The following is a 21,117-nucleotide window of genomic DNA, read 5'->3' as shown; positions in this document are numbered from 1 at the left end:
GACGTTCCCATGGGAACGCCTCCATCTGGCCAGCCACGCCCCCGGCACGCCCACCAAAGGGGGCGTGCTGTCACTCACCATCGACAGCACGCCCCCTTTGTTGTGATGTCAGTGGGGCCGGCCCCAGACGGTAGACGTTCCCATGGGAACGCCTCTGTCTGGCCAGCCACGCCCCCGGCACGCCCACCAAAGGGGGTGTGCTGTCACTCACCATCGACAGCACGCCCCCTTCGTAGCGAGACCCATAGCGACGGCTTGCCCGTCGCTATCCGGGTCTCGCGCATGCGCACGACGGAGCCGGGTCCGTCGTGCGTATGCGCACTGGGCCAACATCGACTCGCTTGCGAGCACTCAGCGCTCGCGAGCGGGTCTGAATCAGGCCCTCAGTTCACTGTGTATTAAAACAGAAATCATTTTATGTTTGTTTCTGAATGTTCTACGCATATTTACAATGACAAGAGCCCATCTTCCTTCTTATACTATTAGAGTTCTGGAAGGGCCTGTCTCAATGATTTCCTTTCTAACCATTGCCAATGACATCAATATGTGGTTCTCCAAAAAGTAAAAGTGTGGACAAATGCAAAGAGTTAAATAAGTAGTACAAATGGTGCAAATGCATTTACTCATATCACTGATATTTTTCAAGATATTTCAGAGATGTAGATCAACATATATTTAAAGAATAACTCCAGTTTTTTGGGTGATAAATCCTAATTTAAACCAAATCCAGGAACATTAGTTAATTGAGGTCAGGTGTTAACATGAGTGGGCGCTTCGCCTGATACGTGGCACTCTTCTGTCGCAGATTGCTAGCTCTTGCTGACAGGAGTGCCTAGAGGAAAGGAGCGGGTACTGATTACCCGTGCCCTGGTCTGTTGGAAGGGCTAGAGCCAGAAGCAGAGGGGGACCGATGACCCCCTTTGCGGTGCACAGCGCTGCTTTGTATAGTCTCAAATTGTATTTTTCATTTATTTTTTCAGAGAGGGTGTGGCCATGCCTCCCTTATTTTGCCACCCCACCCCCCCCCAGTACACAAGCACTGTTGAGTACTCAATGACCCTGCCTGCTGGCGGCATGTTGTCAGTGGTCAGCACTGTACCAATATTAAATAAACATTGCACTCTCCATGCTCCGCCTGATCTGACATTTTGTCATACAGGAATTGTGTTGGCCCCTTGCATCACATTGCCCGGAAGGCCATGCAAGTTGTTTTGGGCACACAATAGAATTTGAGGAACCTCACTTATCACATGAATTCTGGATACCAGGTAAATAATCTGCTGGGATTTGATTTAATTTAGGGTATTCCTAAATTAAGTCCTATGCCACTGAACTTTTAGTTATGAGTGGCATTAGCCATTAATATGGAACTGCAGTTAAAAGCAATAACGGTTATCGTTCAGTCTATGTACATGGATAATAATCGTTCAACAAATGAGTTTATTATGAAACATGTTTAATCATCCTGACTGCCGTTCTGTTGATTCATGTAGTGTACTGTGATCGTGCCCAGACATATGGAGGCACGGGGGATTCACTAATCGCTCAGCCCCTTGTTTGGTTTATTTGTGTGCTTAATCTTGCAGTGTATGGCCAGCATGAGCCATACTTATAAATCCACATTTAGCCAAGTAGTTTATATTCATACATTGTTTTGAAGTATCTTATTCGTGAAATAAAGTATTACTATTATCAGGTTTTCAAACGCGGTCCTGAAGGCTCCCCAACAGTTCAGGTTTTAGAGATATCCATGGTTGAGCACAGGTGACTTAATTAGTGCCTCAATCAATTTGATTTAACCACCTGTGCTCACCCTTGAATATCTCTAAAACCTGGACAGTTGGGGAGCCTTGAGGATCGAGTTTGGGAACCTCTGCCCTGATCAAGGTTGTTTTCTTGCTGGGTCCCAATCTACTGGCCGTATGAGCTGACGTTCTCCCGCTATTCCCTTCATGATAGAGATTGACGTTATGGCTTTTTATATCATTCTCTAACAAGTTCTCATATGTTTGTTTCTGATATTGGACTAAAAAAACCTCTCGGTGCTCAGACAGGTGGTGAAGAGATAATTGGGGGTTGTAGCCTAACACCTGAAGGAAGTATAGGCTGGGTCTCCCTGTCTACCATCGTTTCTGTGAATGTGTCTGTGCCTTATAATTAAATGTTATTGACGATAATAATATACCCAGTGTTTACAAAGCCCACAAATAGGTAACATGGCAGTGTGTGATCGCTGTGAATTACCGTTTACATAAACTATAGCGCCTTGTGGATTAACCTATAATATCCTATGTTCTAGTACAGATTCAGATCCTATGTTCTAGTACAGATTCTAGTATTGTTTTTATTTTTATTACTCTACATACTATAAGTGCAGATTCATTTGTCCCATATTTGGCAGCCATTTTGAAAACACCCCTCTCCCGTATCCCCCACTATACTTACTGGCAGTCCTTGTAGGCTCTCTGGGTCCATCTTTGAAACTCAATCGGAACAATATTCTCTCCCCCACCCTCCTCTAAGATAAAATCACCAAAACAAATCAACAGGTAACTCAGCGTATGTCATCCTCTTGGTTTTGAGAGATACAGAACCCGTGAAACACAATCCATTGAGAAATGAAACAGGATCTGCAGAGTTTCAGCTTGCTATGGAGCCTAGTGACAGTAAATGGCCGGGCTGTGGCTAGTATGTGCAGTGTAACTGATCACTGGTCGCTGCTTTCTGCTGTGTGTCGGTGCAGTGTAAATCTGGGCGCTGTTCTCTCATTGCCTTGGCACCTAATCTTCCCAGTAAAAGATGTCTCCATAGAGACACTGAGAACGTGAAGCAGCTTCTTTCCCAGGAGGGCTGGGGTTGGGAAGAAGAAGAAAAAATGTTCTTACCTTGAAAGTAATTATTAAGCTGCAGAAATGAGTGCGCCTTAGCATTTACCTGAGGCTTTGGATTTTATACCTGAGGTAAACGTACAGAAAAACACGGCAGAACCACACCTTGACACGTTTAGTGAATCATTAAAAAAAACATCTTTCGTGTGTAAAGAACAGAAATGTTAAGATTTTTTTTTTTTTGCTTAATAAATTGTTTGACTTCTTCTGTTGGTCCATAACTGTGATCCGTTTCGCTCTTAGAGCCTGATTCAGACCTGCTCGGTAGATGCGTTCGCACGCAGCTGTCAGTCTCCAAAGTATGCAAACCCCGCGATCGCACGGCAAGACATTAGCACGCCCACTATGTCTTGGCGTGTGATCGCAGTGTGTATTTAGATGCCCACCAGCCTGTCATAAGACGCCCACTTTCCCTTAGTAATACACGTCACCTCCAGGAAGTGTATTCAACAATCGGTAACATCGAGTAACATCGAACCCATATGCAGCACTTGTGGCTGACCATACCCTACCGCAAGCACTGCAAGTGCTGCTGTGTGTGATTCAGCCATGTGACGGGTATTATGACGCTGCGTCTTAATTATGCATGCCTCTGAAATGGCGTTAAGACGTGTAGACACGCCTGCGTTCGCACCACCACACCCCCATTTCCATTGACCAACCCCTGTCACCACCCACAAACGGCTCGTCCTGTCACTCATTCTAGCGAGGCGTCTATGTACAGGGTGCGAACGCTTACCAATTGCATGGACTAGTTCGCACACTGCGTCTTGTACGCATGCGCACATTGCAAACATCAGCAGGCTATGTGCAAACGCAGCCTAGCGAACGGGTCTGAATCAGGCCCTTAGGTTTTTCGTTTTTGTTATATCTATGTTTGTGTTGTATTTCTCTGAATTGTATAGCATAAAGGTTTTCTAATTCTCATTTTTTTTTAATACAGGTGTGTGCTCCATTAACATTCACTTTCAACACCAAGGAAAAGATATAGGGGCTCATTCAAACAGCCGCAAGCTTCCGGAGTATGCTTGCGTAATAAACTTAGGCGCACATTACTTGCAATTACGGTAATAAAAACATTATTTTTGCTCACGAGATGTGAGCAAAAGTAAGCACCGATCATTACCACAAGATTACACTTCTGTCGGGAGCTCGCGGCTAATTGAATTGACCCATAGATAAATGTAAAATAAGGAATGGAATTTTCTTATAAAGATAATTATAAATCCAGTAGTAACTTGAGGGCAGTCTGAGGCCTGTGCCTCCATGACCTTTCCACACATCCAGGTCTCTGGGCATTGGAAATATGCTGGAGTACTGTAGATATATTCTACAATCCCAGCTTTGGCTGACCTCTTTGTACCAATATCATTTTTCTCAAAGTCGATGACCTTAAGCCAATAACAGATTATTTCATGATAATGTAAATGATCTGCACAGATTGGCTATTTTAAAAGCATAGTATGTCGAAGGGTAAAAGGTCTAAACACAAGCCTGCTTTATCATACACTACTGTGAATGGCAATCTATTTATCTATGCTGAGGGAATTCAAGTGCTCGGCTGTGCACATTGATGTCAGCTATGGTAGTGCCGATATCGCAAGTTTCCCTGTGCACCTTTATGGGGTGTTTAGCGGTTTGAAAATAGCATGTCAAAAAGTGGTAGTAAGAAAAAGCCACCCCTAAAGACATTATTTTGTTGGCGTCCTCATACCATAATTGTATGTGATAATGTATTATTAAAGATTTGTTGTCAGTTGTGGTGGATTCAGTAGAGGGCGCTGTAGTGACAAGTAGAGCAGCGATAGTGGAATGTAGGGATGGTCATCGGTGTGCCCGTCTTCGATGGTTGCCATCAATGGAAAATAAAGTACAGATGGAACCATCGATGGTATGAACTATGTAAGGGTGTACCATCGGTGGTTCCTGCCGGGCGTGGTGCAGGGCTACTTGCTGACAGCCTTGTTGTTCTGCAGTGCAAGTGTGAAAAAAAACACAATCAGGTCCGCAGCTACCATCGATGGCAGGAAACTATTTGCATCTCCTCCATCGATGGTAAAACAATTTACCATCATAGGACAACCATCGATGGCCATCCCTAGTGGAATTTTCTAGACATTTCTTGCTCATAACAAATGAGAAGTCTTGAAAGCTGACATCTACAGTATCTATGGATCTGGTTCAAAGTTGTACTGTATTGCACAACCGCAGGTTAATCATATGGGCAAAAGTAAGAAGTTCCAACTTTGGATGAAGGGTAGGAGGGTAGGAAGTACAAAACAATGTTATACAGTAAATGCAGAAAGCCTGGCACTGTTCTAGTAAGTGTAGACAGTATCACTACCTACACATTAAGCAAAAGTGTAATATACCCAGAGGTGTAGCGTGTAGCCATGGTGCCCGGAGCACGTGCATGCTATGCCCTGGTAGACAAGCTCCAAGCCGGACAAGCTCTGCCCAAGCTACGCCCCTGAATACTTCAACAGTGAAACATGTAGCAGCACAGACAGTGTCATGGTGTCATGGTTAGCATTACTGCCTCACAGCACTGACGTCATGGGTTCGATTCCCACAAGGGCCCTAACTGTGTGTGGTTTGTATATTCTCCCTGTGCTTGCCTGGGTTTCCTCCGGGTGATCCGGTTTCCTCCCACACTCCAAAAATATACTGGTAGGTTAATTGGCTCCCAACACAATTAACCCTAGTGTGTATGTGTACATGTAGTAGGGAATATAGATTGTAAGCTCCACTAGGACAGGGACTGATGTGATGGGTTAATTATTATCTGTAAAACGCTGCATATTATGTGTGCGCTATATAAATAACTGGTAATAAATAAATAGTATGTAGCTTAGCTAATTGGAAACAAGTGTTTGCTCTCCTGTACCATAGGTGGATTAGCTACCCAGGCATTGTTAGACACAGCGGCTCAGGGGAGCATGATGGAAAGTTCATGGTTGGAGCAGAATCTGCCATTAATAACTATTCTGCCCATTAAAAACTTATTGGGATGACAATGAAACATATATATATTATTTTATGGGTGGGATCGTTGTAGATATCCAGAGCGCCAGCCATGGTGATTTGTCTATTCAGGAACCTATTTTAGTTAGCCGTGAGTGTGTGGCCTGCCCACTCTTGGGTTCAGTGTCATAGAAGAACTAATATGGGGTCAGTATCAACAAATGAATGATAGTAGTACTGGCTTGAGTGCACTACCAGGCAGTGTAATGAATGTAACTAAGGGCCTGATTCAGAGGTGCTCGCTATTTGCGAGCGCCCGCTCTGAATCAGGGCGGGGATGAATTATTTTATTTTTTTTCCTGTCCGCTCGCAAAGCTGTGGGTGCCCACCCACAGCTAGTGCGAGCGGGCAGGAAATGGTCGCGATTATCGAGCAGGAAGTCCACTACTGACATCACTCGTGATGTCAGTAGGGCCGCCTACAAATGGCAGGCGTTCCTTCGGGAACGCCTCCGTTTATTCAGCCACCTCCCCCTCCCTGCCTGCAAAACGGGGCAAGCTGTCGATCAACATCGACAGCCGCCCCATTTTGTTGCGAGCCCCGGAGCGATTGATTTCTCACTCGCTACGGGCATGCGCACTGGCCCACCAGCGCTATGCGCTCGCGAGCAGGTCTGAATCAGGCCCTAAGAACACTATTGAGACAATTGTAAGCTCTGTAGCTGCAGGGAACAGAGAATTAGATTGTGTTCTAAAATCAGGAAAGAAGGGTGTTACCATACCAAGAGGTCAAATTGGTGCAGTAAAGTGTTGTATTCGATGTAGGCCAGAAGGGTATGATGCCGCAAGAACCAGTCATTGAGGGTCAATGTCCAGATGGCCTAGATTTGTTTCCAGCGATAGTAAAAGTACCAAACTCCTTCAAACATGATGTTTTTCTACTTCAAAGAAAAGAGGGCCTGGTCCAGATTTGTACCCGATGGTTTACGTACAAATCGGTGTGTCATCTGCACGTGTGCAGGACCTATTCATGCTCTTCTGCAGAATGATTCCTGCAATCATGCTTGCAGTGGCTCCTGAGCTGCAGCCTGACTGACAGGCTGCGGGAATTTGGAGATGGGGAGGTGTGTCGCCTCTGCTTTGTGGGAGTGCCGAGGCCAGGGTCTGCGTCTTCCCATGCAGACTCCCTGGCCCCGGCAGTGTGAAACCAAAGATCATCCTGAGCAACCTGAGGGTTACACAGATGGCCAATAGTCACGCAAGTGATCCAATGGATCTTTCTACTACAAACACCTCCAGTTGGAAGAATCTTTTACATTACTGTACATGGTACCTACATAACTCCTGCAGCAGAAGGATTTTTCCCTGTAGTCCTGTTACTGCAAATTACTGAGAATTAATAACTGGTAGTATGAGATAAAAAGATGAAAAATATGGAACCTGGCGATATACCAGTTCAGGCTTCTCAGATGCCATTCACTACTGAGGAAGTCATAGGTGACAACAGAACTGAAATGAAAAGATCTTGTAACACCAAAAGAAATCTTGACTTATGAAAGTCTTGGAGAACCAAAGTATACAACATGTGCACCATCAGCAAACACAGTCTTACTGTACAGTACCAGCCTCATGCTCTTCCAGAAAGCATAAAAAAAAAGCAAAAGCAATGTTTCAGTGATATATGTTAGGCTAGACTCAGACTGTATGGATCTACAGATAAACTAGGTATGAACACTGACACTTTGACAACAGTATTGTAGTTTGTAACAGTAGATATTAATGTCTGGAGACATTTCAAATAAGATGAGGAGAGAGTAGGGGTTTGAAAATACCACGTTAAAAAGTACTAGTAAGACAAAGCCTCCCTTCCAGCCATATTATTTTGTTGGTATCTTCATACCACTATTGTATGTGTGGTATTGCATCATTAAGGATTTGTTGTCAGTTGTGGAGGATTCGGTAGAGGGCGGTGTAGTGATGAGTACAATAGCAATAGTGGAATGTTCTAGACATTTCTTCTGGCTCATAATAAACCAAAGTCTTGAAAGCTGACATCTATCTATATGTGCGCTCTATAACTTTCTATAGCAGGTTAGTATAAGACTCCCATACATTATAGAAACACTACAGGTTGCACTATTATCTGATAAACAATAACTGGGTCAGAGGCATCATTGGGGTAGGTGACACCCAGTGCTCCAAATTGACCACCGACATGTGTGCCCAAAAAGGGGGCATGACCTCATGGGGAAGGGACTTGGCCTCGTTGTTAAACAATGACATGCTAGTATATACTGCATAACCATGGTTACTGTAGATTGTTATTGTGTGACAGTAATTATTAAAGTACAGAAATTATTATTGTACTTCTATTAGATTGCATGTGTGCCATGTACTGTAAATGTATGTATTCATTGTTAATATGATGATATTATTGCTGATCAGTAATGGATGAGTTACAGTACCTGGGCATAGAGCGTAATTTACAATAGAAATGTTGGTATTATGTGCAAAAATATCAGATAAATGCAATAAACCAGAAGTCCTGAATGTCGGAATCTATGTGTGTTCTCTACAACGTTCTATAACAGTTATTGAACGCCTCAGATGCTAATTGGGAACCTGTAACAGGTGCAAGGGAAAACACGCAATTCCGGTAGGCACAATGTGCCATCCCTGAATGGCACAAACATCAATGCCGATAAATTGAACTCTCCCCTTGGGGTAATTTGTACCACAAAAAAATGGTGAGAGGAGTAGCTCATCCTTTGCCCATGTAGATAATAGGGGAGGTCCTCTCTCAGGGCCCCACCCATGTCTGCAGATATCTGTGTTACCCTGCAACTCACAGTCTGGTCCTTTTCAATAGAGCTGAACATACTGTAAGCCCTCTAAACAGTGATCTTATTCAGCTATGGTGTAGACGGCCCAATGGACTGAACACCAACATAAATGCCTTGTAACACATTTGTACCTCAAACTAAGTGAATTTGTTCATTTCATGTCACCAGTCCTGACTGCACTAGTGTTAAAATGAACCATGTTCTGCCACCCTAAGCACGCAGCAGGTTACACATTTATCATTGTACTGTACAAAAGTTTCTGTATTTTTGTCACTTCTTTTTGGCTTGTGCTCCTGATCAACTTGCTCCTACTGCCCCTGGAGATCCTGAAAACCAATTAGCTTAAAACTGAATATAGACACTGTGATGATATTTGCAACAAAGAAATTCACTTACTGATTTATTGTTGCCGTCGACACAAGATGGATCGAAAGCCCCGTTGACGTTACCCTGAAAGGGGACTGTGAGATACTTTGATTTCCGATGGGCGTTGTGATTCTTGGTCGCTGGTGGTTGTTGCTGCCCATTGTTCAGTTTATTAACAGATAAAGGAATGTCTACAAAAGAAACAAACTAAATCTATAACAAGAATATAATTGTTACATTAAGAGCTACTAAATCGCCTACTAGACATTAGAACTTGTGTACATGTATTGCTAAGATAAAATAAATAAATAAAAATAATAGTTGTTTTTACTTATCTAAATCTGACCAGCGTACCTGCCCTCTTCCCTTGCTCTCATACAAATAATTGCATACGCTTGAATAGGAAAAGCGAGTTAGGGGTAAATTTACTAAGATGGGAGTTCTATTTAAGAACTATGTTGCCCATAGCAACCAATCAGATTCTACTTCTAATTTATCTAGCACCTTCTAATACCTGGAATCTGATTGGTTGCTATGGGCAACATAACTTCTTAATAGAACTCCCATCTTAGTAAATTTACCCCTAAAGCTGGGTATACACTACACGATATGTCGCCCGATCTGACATATCATACACATCAACCAGTGTGTACCCTCTATGCGTGACCATGCACGCTCATGAAGGTCATCCATCAGGGTGGGGCCGATGGAACGACCCAAATGCCAACGGCGGCATAGTGGATGGAGCCGGTGCCAGACATATTGGGGGGTCAGTCACCGAATCGTTCAGTGTGTACCGACAGCCTGATATATTGTGCTGTCGGGCGTCGCAATGCTGGGTACACACATCGCCAAGTCTGTACCCAGCTTTAGAGAAAAACACTGAAGCCTGGAGTTACAGTGGTGTGCAGAGTAATGTAAACAAAGCTTTATATTTGTATTTACCACTCTTTGGTGACACAGGGCCTGATTCAGACACGCTCGCGAGCGCATAGCGCTCGCAAGCGGGTCAATGGCCGGGCAGTGCGCACGCGCAAGCCCCGGAGTGAGCGAGATATCACTCGCTCTGGGGCTCGTTACAAGACGGGGCGGTTGTCGATGTTGATCGACAGCTCGCCCCGTTTTGTAGGCAGGTCGGGGGGTGGCTGCACAAACGGAGGCGTTCCCTTAGGAACGCCTGCTGTTTGTGGGCGGCCCTACTGACATCACACGTGATGTCAGTAGTGAACTTCCTGCTCTATTAGAGCAGGAAGTTCACTGGGGCTTGTGATGAATGAGACCCTACCACAAGGGTCTCGTCGCAAGCCCGATGGTCACGATAATCGCGATCATCACCAGGTGACCCACAGCTTAGCGAGCGGCCTGGAGGCCAGGGTTAAAAAAAAACGGCCAGCCCTGATTCAGAGCGAGCGCTCGTAAATAGCGAGCGGCTCTGAATCAGGGCCACAGGGCCTGATTCAGAGCCGGACGCTCTGACCAGAGCGCTCGCTCTGAATCAGGGCCCTCCTACCTAAACTTGGAGTGGCCTCTTGGACGCTCGCATAGCTGTGGGTTACCACCCACAGCTTATGCGAGCGTCCATGATGATGGTCGCGATGGTCAAGACCATCGCGACCATCGGGCTTGCGACAAGACCCTGCAGTAGGGTCTCGTTGCCGCAAGCCTTGGAGTGACTTTGGCACTATCAGAGCCAAAATCACTCCCACTGACATCACTAGATGTCAGTGGGGCCGGACCCAGACGGTAGGCTTCCCATGGGAACGCCTCCGTCTGGGCAGCCACGCCCCTGGCACACCCACCAAAGGGGGCGTGCTGTCACTCACCATCAACAACACGCCTCCTTTGGTGCGAGACCCCGAGCGACGGCTTCCCCGTCACTCGCCGGGTCTCGCGCATGCGCACGACGGAGCTCCCTCCGTCGTGCGCACTTGTGCACCATCGACCCACTTGTGAGCGTACAGCGCTCGCGAGCGGGTCTGAATGAGACCCACAGTTCAGAATTCCTTGTGAATTTTAAGCAGCCTTGAAACACTAGAGTTACTGACTCCAACAGAGGGCCTGATTTCCATCCGGACGCAATTGCATTTGCAATTTTACTCGCTATGGAATTGCGAATATATGCTAATGACTCAAAAGTTTACCTGAGCATAGGAACACACACTACTGCCTCCTCATATCCGTCCAACAATGTGCAATAATGTAAACATCGGAAACATCGATGCAGATCGGGCGCCAATCGACCTTTTGAGTAAATCTGACCTGTCTCACACAGGGCAGCTCTCCTGACATGCATAGGGCTCTCCGGCTCCAAGATCGCAGTGACTAATATGTGCACATGCAGAAAACTGTGTTTAAACGGACCCAACATTCTGCGTTTCTGTTGCCAACCCCCGTTCCCTCCCCCAAATTCCAGCTACCTGTCAATCACTTTACGAGTAAATCCGCTTTGTGACCGATATCGCAATTCTATCACAATCGCTCAATCTGCGTAAAACATTGTCGCAGCTAGTGCTCCCAACGCCCGGTGCAGGCCATGCCCCCTTCGCATGATGTCACGTAGAGGAGGCGTGGCATGTACCCGGCATCGGGAGATTTCAGCAATGCCCGGAGCATCCTAAGGACGCTCCAGGCGGCGCTGCTGCAGAGATTCTGGCAGCACGGTACCATTACAGGCACTCTGTTAGGGCTGGCTGGGCTGTGTTGTGCTGTGCTGCAGTTGTCCATAGGGGCTGTGTCCACTCCAAAGTCCATAGGGGCTGGCTGGGCTGTGTTGTGCTGCTGTTGTCCATAGGGGCTGGCTGGGCTGTGTTGTGCTGCTGTTGTCCATAGGGGCTGGCTGGGCTGTGTTGTGCTGCTGTTGTCCATAGGGGCTGGCTGGGCTGTGTTGTGCAGTCAGTTGTCCGTAGGGGCTGTGGCCCTGATTCAGAGCCGGACACTCTGACAGAGCGCTCGCTCTGAATCAGGGCTGTCCTTCTTCATTTTTTATAGCTGTGGGTGACCACCCACAGCTATAGCGAGCTGCTAGGAAGATGGTCGCGATGGTCAAGACCATCGCGACCATCAGGCTTGCGACGAGACCCTTGTGGTAGGGTCTCGTTGCCGCAAGCCCTGGAGTGCTTTCGGCTCTATCAGAGCTGAGAGCACTCCCACTTACATCAATTGTGGGGCCTGCCCCAGACGGTAGGCGTTCCCATGGGAACGCCTCCGTCTGGGTAGCCACGCCCCCGGCACTCCCACCAAAGGGGGCGTGCTGTCACTCACCATTGACAGCACGCCCCCTTTGTAGCGAGACCCATAGCGACGGCTTGCCCGTCGCTATCAGGGTCTCGCGCATGCGCACGATGGAGCCAGGTCCGTTGTGCGCATGCGCAGTGGACCAACATCGACCCGCTTGCGAGCGCTCACGAGCTGGTCTGAATTAGGCACTGTGTCCACTTCAAAGTCTATAGGGGCTGGCTGGGCTGTGTTGTGCAGTGTCCCATAAAGGCTGTAGTCCTAAAGGGGTGCTGTAGTGTTGTCCAGGGGGTGATCTGTCCATCAGGGGTGCTCCCCCCAAGTGCAAAAAAAACAATTATTTTTTTCTGTGTTTGTGAATTGTGGTCCTGATTCAGAGCCGGACGCTATTTGCGGACGCTCGTTCAGAAAAAGGGGCTGGCTATTTAAATTGAGCGCTCGCTCTTTGCGGTCTGTTGACGCCTCTATGTCTGAACGAGCGAACGAAACATGCGCTCGCTATTTTGTAAAGACGCCCCTTGGCCGCTTGCATCATACGTCATCTCCGCTAATTATTAGATTAATCGAGTACATCGAAATGCGTATGAACTGCTCGCTATTCTTGTGGTTGCATTTTCCTACCGCAATCATGCGAGCAGTTCAGGCTAAAAGACAACCAAGTGACGTGGTCGATGACGCTGCTTTGTTAATTATGCACACCCTTAAAACGCCCGTTTTGACCGTTTGGCATGCCTGCGTTCGGATCTCCACTCCCCATTTTCAAACACCTTCCCCTGTTACCACCCACAAACGCCTCATCCTGTCACTCATATTAGCAGGCATTCGCTATTTTGCGAGCACACGATTTCCGACCGCACTGACTGGTTGACGCATGCGCATTAGAACCCATACGCATGCGCAGATGTGCGAACATCGCTCGGAGCGAATGAGCGGCCGCTTATGAGCGGCTCTGAATCAGGCCCTGTGTGCGCAGTTGCCGCATGTGCATCAACAAAGTAGTAGCTTCCAAGCGTGCGCCTGTGTCATAAATCAAGGGCCGGCTGGCTCATCTGTTAAAGGGTGGTGTAACCCCCAAGTGCACTCCAAAAAAATAAAAAAATAATTTTTTCTGTGTGTGTGAATTGTGTGTGCGCAGTAGCCGCACGTGCATCAACAAAGTAGCGCCAAGCGTGCGCCTGTGTCATAAATCAGGGGCCGGCTGGCTCATCTGTTAAAGGATGCTGCAACCCCCAAAGTGAGCTCCATCCCAAAAAAAATTAAAAAATCTCTTTCTGTGTTTGTGTGCGCCTTAGCCGCACGTATATATATCAATATCACATAAATGGAGGACAAAAATTTGTCCGATAAAAATAAAATAGGGAAAGATCAAGAACCACTTCCTCCTAGTGCTGAAGCTGCTGCCACAAGTCATGACATAGACGATAAAATGCCATCAACGTTGTCTGCCAAGGCCGATGCCCAATGTCATAGTAGAGGGCATATAAAATCCCAAATGACAAACTTCAGGAAAATGACCTTAAAAAATACATTTAAATCGTCTGATGAGAAACGTAAACTTGCCAATATGCCATTTGGCGACACGGAGTGGCAAGGAACGGCTAAGGTCTTTCCCTATGTTCATGACTAGTGGTTCAGCTTCACATGACGATGGAAGCCCTCCTCCCACTACAAAAATCAAACGAGTTAAGCTGGCAAAAGCACAGCAAAGAACGGTGCGTTCTAAGAAGATATCACAAATCACCAAGGAGAGTCCAAGTGTGGAGGCGGTTGCGATGCCTGACCTTCCCAATATTGCACGGGAAGAGATGGCTCTTTCCACCATTTGCACACCTTCTGCAAGAGCTGGAAGGAGCACCCACAGACCAGTTTCTGATGTTCAAATTAAAGATGTCACTGTTGAAGTACAACAGGATGAGGATATTGGTGTAGCTGGCACTGAGGAGGAAGTTGACGAGGAGGATTCTGATGGTGATGTGGTTTGTTTAAAGAAAAAGACAGACGGGAGAGACAGTTGTTATCCGTGGGATGAAAAAGCCCATCACGGTCATGCCTGGGCAGAAGACCAAACATTCCACCTCTTTGGTCTGGCAATATTTCTATCCAAATCCGGACAACTGTCTTGCCATATGTACCATATGTAAAGGTGGAATAAGTAGGGGTAGGGACGTTAACCACCTCGTCAATTTCCTCCTCAGTCAGGATTGGAAGTAGTCCTGCAGGCAATGTCACTGGCATGACTGGCTCCTTTCCTATCCGGGGTTCCTCCGGAGGATCCTGCATTGCTACGTCTACTGCTGCTGTTGCTGCTGGGAGTCGTTCATCATCCCAGAGAGGAAGTAGAAACACCACTACTTCTTTTACTAAGCAATTGACCCTCCAACAGTCCTTAGCGAGGAGGATGAAGTACGACAGCAGTCATCCTCAAGCAAAGCGGATAACTGAGGCCTTGACTGCTATGTTGGTGTTAGACGTGCATCCCGTATCCGCCATTAGTGCAGTGGGATTTAGACAATTGATGGAGGTAGTGTGTCCTCGGTACCAAATCCCATCTAGATTCCACTTCACTAGGCAGGCGATACCGAGAATGTACAGAGACGTCAGAAAAAGTGTCCTAAAAAATGCGGTTGCACCCAATGTCCACTTAACCACAGACATGGAGACAAGTGGAACAGGACAGACTAAGGACTATATGACTGTGACAGCCCACTGGGTAAATGTATCGCCTTACGCAGCAACAACAGCAGCGTCACCAGTAGCAGCAGCTCAGAAATGCCAGCTCGTTCCAAGGCAGGCTACGCTGTGTATCACCGGTTTCAGTAAGAGGCACACCGCCGGCAACCTCTTAGAGAAACTGAGGGAAATCATCGCCCAATGGCTTACTCCACTTAGACTCTCCTGGGGATTTGTGATATCTGACAACGCCACCAATATTGTGCGGGCATTACATCTGGGCAAATTCCAGCACATCCCATGTTTTGCTCACACAATAAATTTGGTGGTGCAGAATTTTCTGAAACACAACAAGGACGTGCAGGAGACGCTTTGGGTGGCCCGAAAAATTTCATGCTACTTTCGCCATTCAACCACTGCGTGCCGAAGACTTGAGCGTGAGCAAACAGTCTTGAACCTGCCCTGCCATCACCTGAAGCAAGAGGTCGTGACGCGGTGGAACTCAACCCTCTATATGCTTCAGAGGATGGAGGAGCAGCAAAAGGCCATTCAAGCCTATACATCCACCTATGACATAGGCAAAGAAGGGAGTATGCACCTAACTCAAGTGCAGTGGAGAATGATTTCCGTGTTGTGCAAGGTTCTCCAGCCCTTCAAACTTGCCACACGTGAAGTCGGTTCAGACACTGCCAGCTTGAGTCAGGTCATTACCCTCATCAGGCTTTTGCAGAAGCAGCTGGAGAAAGTGAAGGAGGAGCTAAGACGGAGCGATTCCGCTCGGCATGTGGGACTTGTGGATGGAGCCCTTCATTCGCTTTGCCAGGATTCCAGGGTGATCAATCTGTTGAAATCAGACCACTACATTTTGGCCATCGTGCTCGATCCTAGGTTTAAAGCCTATGTTGTGTCTCTCTTTCCGGCTGACACAAGCCTGCAGAGGTGCAAAGACCTGCTGGTGAAAACACTGTCAGCTGAAGCGGAATGTGACACGTCAACAGCTCCTTCTTCATTTTCTCCCGCAACTGGGGCTGCCAGGAAACAACTAAGGTATCCTAAGCAACCCGCTGGCGGTGATGCAGGGCAGGCAGGAACAAGTTTGGACATCTGGTCTGGACTGAAGGACCTGGCAACAATTTCTGACATGTCTACTGTCACTGCATATGATACTGTCACCATTGACAGAATGGTGGAGGATTACATCGGTGACAGTATCCAAGTAGGTATGTCAGACAGTCCGTACCTGTACTAGCAGGAAAAAGAGGCAATTTGGAGGCCCCTGTACAAACTGGCTCTATTTTACCTAAGTTGCCCCCCTCCAGTGTGTACTCCCAAATAGTGTTTACTGCAGCCAGGAACCTTGTGAGCGAAAGGCGTAGGAGGTTGCTTCCACAAAATGAATTATCAATTCTTCCAGGGAGACCAGCCTCCAGAACGTACAGAGGGACCTGTGGTGGTGGATTCCAGCGGGGACAAATTATTACTCCGTGAAAATGAGGATGTACACAACACTGAAGAGGGTGAGGAATCGGTGGATGAGGAGGATGAGGACGACATCTTGCCTCCGTAGAGTCAGTTTATGCAGGGACAGATTAATTGCCAGCTTGTTTTGTGGGGGCCCAAACGAACCAATCATTTCAGCCACAGTCGGGTGGCAGACACTGGCATTGAAATGATTGGTTTGTTAAAGTGTGCATGTCCTGTTTATACAACATAAGGGTGTGTGGGAGGGCCCAAGGACAATTCCATCTTGCACCTCTTTTTTTTCTTTGCATTATGTACAGTTTGGGGCCTAGTTTTTCAAACTGCCATCCTGTCTGCCACTGCATTGTCACTCCTAGATGGGCCACGTGTTTGTGCCGCCCACTTGTGTCGCTTAGCATAGTCATCCAGTTACCTCGGTGCAACCTTTTGGCCTAAAAACAATATTGTGAGGTGTTCAGGTTAATAATAGCATAGGAGCAGAAAAAAACACAAATTCTGTGATTTTAGCTGTTTTTATGCTTTTTTCCAAAAAAAATACAGATCCAAAACACAAAACCCAGAACCCAAAACACGGAAGGGTGGTTTTGGCAAAACCAATCCAGATCAAAACACGAAGAAAGATCCAGATCCAAAACCAAAGCACAAAACACGAAAAGTGGCCGGTGCACATCCCTACTTTAGACACATTTTTGTTTAAAATTGAAGCTGCATTTGTGGCGGCCATGTTGCAAAGTGTTTTGTTTCTTATCTAAGAAGATTTTTTCCCCTTACTACTTGTATATATCGTATATACTGTGGGGGTTTTTTTGTTTTGCTCTTAGATTATAAAACAGAATACTGAGAATTTTTTAGCCACCAAGTAAGTCTATGTTACAAAACAAAACAAGAGTTTAGTTACGAGAAAGTTTTGGGGAGCCCACCAGATGAGGACACCTGGACCACTGCCTGACCAAGGATCTCTAAATTCTCTATGTAGTCTCTAGTCAAAGAGAATGCCTGTAAGGTCTATCACAGGTGATATCTAGTCCCTACCAGGTTGGAGAAGATTTATGGCACTACTTCAGACCAATGTTGGAGGGGTCATATACAATACCCACACCTGGTGGACTTTTCCTAATGGATGAAGTTCCTTGTTATAAATGTTCTTAAGGTGTCAAACTCCAAAGCTCCTTGGTCTTTTCTCTTGGTTGTCTGATAGATGGAAAAGACAAACATAAATAATCCATACGATTCCTAAATGTGGCGAGGTGGACATTGGAAACGTCTGGTTCTCCCATTAGCAGTCGTTACAATACACCGACAGCAATATTACTGCTTCTGGCAGAGGCAGGGGGTACCAGCCCAAGGTATGTACATATGCGCCTATCTATGGCTCTTCTTTCACTTCTCTGTTAAAACTTCCAATCTGCTTGGTTTCTTATTGGCCGTGCCGATGATATACTCAGGTTAAATTTATCATTTCTATTGTGTTACCCTTCATGATTGTCTCATGAGCCCTGTTTATTTCTGGATTTCATTTCCATGTCTTGCTGTTTGTGTGGCCTATTATAACTAGAGATGAGCGTGTTCGGTTCTCAGAGAACCAAATCCACCCGATTCTCGGGGATTGGGGGTGATCCGAGCCAAGTTCGTATCTCCGTACCTGCCCCGGATCCCTCGCCTGAGGCGATGCCGCTGTCGGGTCACAAGGTTTTGTATTGAGCGGGCTTAACGCTGATTAGCTGAGAGAGCCGTCTGTCACGGCTCTCAGCCAATCAGCGTTAAGCTAATTTAATATGCACACAGGAAGCAAAAGAAGATGGCACCCACTATCCATCGCTGGCTGACACCGCTGGCACCCCCCACTGCCGACACCGCCGGTATCCCCACTGGCAGCATCCCCCGCTGCCGACACCACCGCTGCCGACACTGCCGATACCCCTGCAATGCTGCCCCATGTACAGAGGACACCGTTAGTGACCCCCACACTGCCGGGACTCCCACACTGAAGACAACACCAGCACCCCTGCACTGCCGACACTGTCAGCACACATGCACTGAGGACACCGCTGGCACCCCCGATCTGCCGACACCTACCTGCACCCTGCATTGAGAACACCCCTGCACTGCCGACACAGTCAGCAAACTTGCACTGAGGACACCGCTGGCAGCCCCGTTACTGACGACTTCGCCGGTACCCTTCACTGAGGACACTGCCAGCACTGCAGCACTGCCATTCCACATACTGAGGACACCGTCAGCAACCCCTGCACTGCTGACACAGCCAGCAAACCTGCACTAAAGACACTACTGGCACCCCTGCACTGCCAACATCGCCGGTACCCTTAACTGAGGACACTGCCAGCAAGCAGCACTGCCATTCCATGTACTGAGGACACCGTCAGCAACCCCGCTCTGCCGACACTGCTGTCACAGTAAGTGCACTATTGGTGTATCCCACCCACACTGTATAACACACTGTATCCGTGTTGGAAATTGGAAGCTGAACTGCCACATGATAGTGCCGCCCACTGTGTTGCTTAGCTTAGTCAGCCAGCTAGCTGGATGCAACCTTTTGGCCTTAACTAGATGAAAAAGATAATATTGTGAGGTGGTCAAAATTGATTGGAAATGACTGGAAATAAATGTTATTGAGGTTAATAATACTGTAGGAACAAAAACAGACCCATTTTATGTGATTTTAGCTGTTTTTATGAAATTTTAAGAAAAAATCCAGATCCAAAACCGAAAAACAAAACACCAAGGAAAAAAATCCAAAACCAGATTCAGATCCAAAACCAAAACATGAGGGTCGGCGCACATCTCTAATTATAACTGCTGTCATTCTGTAATTTCATGTTGTTCTTGAAAATAAAATAAACTCTTTCAAATGAATAAAAAAAAAAAAAAAAAAAAAACATTATAATAAAGAAGTATTGATCATTATGGCATCTACCATTCAGCAAATGCTGATATTGTAGAATTGATGCACATTAGTTACTTATGAATTACTCTCAAAGTCATAAATAAACACATTTCACATTAATTTTTGACTCTCTTCCTCGGTTAAAGAAGAAAACACTTTTTTTCACTTTTGCAATCAATCAGAGTTTGGTCATTATTTATTGAGATCATTCTGAAGTAATGTTTCATTTTGGGGGTGATTTAACAATGAATATAATCAATATTACTAATAGCAATATACAGTAAAAAGATAATAATGCCATTTGCCATATCAGTTTAATGCCATTTACCATTTCAGTGAATACTTATACTGACAGACAACATTTTTCTTGCTATAATAACGTGCAACTTAGGGGGGTATTCAATTAGGCTGCGAAAAGTTGGAATAGGCGATAATTTATCGCTGATGACGTCATTTTCACCTATTTCAATTATCCCCGTATTCAATTTCAAAGGCTTTTCGCAGGTTCGAAAAGTCTTTGAAAAAAAATGGGGATAACTTTTCACCATGTTTTACATGGCGAAAAAAAGTGCAGTATTGGGGTTTAGGGGTGCAGGCTTAAAAAAAATAGCATGCAGCCCTGGGAAAGTCATTTAAAAATAAAACGGTTAAAAAAAGTTTAAAAAAAAAAGGGACACCCCAAGAAAATGACTTAAAAATTTGGGGTGAAAAAAAAAAGTGGAAACAGTGTTTAAAAATAGGGAAATAGGTTCAGGGGTATTCTGTAAGTATGCGGCAGGTGTTTTCTAGAATAGATTATTAGCGGCAGGTGCATTTTTGCAGAATTTTAAAAAAATGCCTTTAGGGACTTAAAAATATGCTAGTACCCATTTTCATGTACCCCAAATTTGATGGGATCACTTAAAAAACGAAAAAAAAATAACCTAAGTGCTCTTCTGCATCACTTCTTCAATGTTGGGAAAAAAACACCTGCAGCGGCTCTTTAAAAACCCGACTTTCTTTTGCAGGCAAAAACAGGGGGTACTCATAGTGATCCCCTCTGTCTGGACGTCTTTAGGGGGTGTCCTACAATTATTTCCCGAAAATTCCCATTTTTTTACGTAGATCCCAATTCGCCGGCTCCCGTTTTCGCTGATTTTAAATTGAATATGGGGGTAAAGCGTGCACGCGCCCGATACTTTATCCCAGGAAAAGCTCCGATGTGGAGCGAAAAGTCCAGATTGAATACAGACCTTAGACTTTAAGGGGTATATTTACTAAAGTGCAGGGTTTTAGAAGTGGAGATGTTGCCCATAGCAACCAATCAGAGTCTAGCTATTATCTTCTAGAAGGTGCTAGATAAATGTTTAGTAGAATCTGATTTGTTGCCCTGGGCAACATCTCCACTTCTAAAACCCCGCACTTTAGTAAATATACCCCTAAGGGAGAGGAGAGGGAGGAGGTGAATGGTGCTAGGATTGTCAGAAGGACTACGTGTGAAAGTGATTGCTAGCTCACTTATTGTAGCGTCATATTTGATAACACATTGGATAAAATAATTATAGCCTCCTCTACCATGTTCATTATTCCTGACATACTGATTTAGAGATGGGCGCAAATCCCATCGTGACTGCGATTCCATACTCAGCAGACGCCAACCTCCAGCGTCTCGCATACGCTGCTCACCTACAAAAGCGCTAACATCGGTCGCACATCAAACTCTTAACAAGCCTATGCTGTCTCAGACACATCGGCTCTCCTAAGACGTCGGGGTTAACCAGCTGCAA

At 46.0% G+C, this 21,117-nt stretch overlaps 1 protein-coding gene across 2 annotated transcripts in view; it reads right to left on the bottom strand.

Moving 5' to 3' along the window:
- The window catches only part of ANO2 (anoctamin 2), a 391,756-nt gene that overhangs the window by 354,663 nt on the left and 15,976 nt on the right, over window positions 1-21,117 (bottom strand). Inside the window, exon 2 of one of the 2 annotated variants that reach the window (XM_088478973.1) lies at window positions 9,091-9,251. In XM_088478973.1, coding sequence (XP_088335099.1) covers window positions 9,091-9,251 — 161 coding nt within the window. Of the gene's footprint in view, window positions 1-2,445; window positions 2,531-9,090; window positions 9,252-21,117 lie in introns of those variants that run through there. The other variant, XM_088478974.1, reaches the window with a different exon arrangement.

The sequence above is a fragment of the Taudactylus pleione genome, unplaced genomic scaffold, assembly GCF_031769625.1.
Source record: "Taudactylus pleione unplaced genomic scaffold, aTauple2 ptg000225l, whole genome shotgun sequence".
NCBI lineage: Eukaryota > Metazoa > Chordata > Amphibia > Anura > Myobatrachidae > Taudactylus > Taudactylus pleione.
The sequence above is the reverse complement of the archived record's forward strand: the minus strand, read 5'-3'. Positions and strand labels throughout refer to the sequence as shown.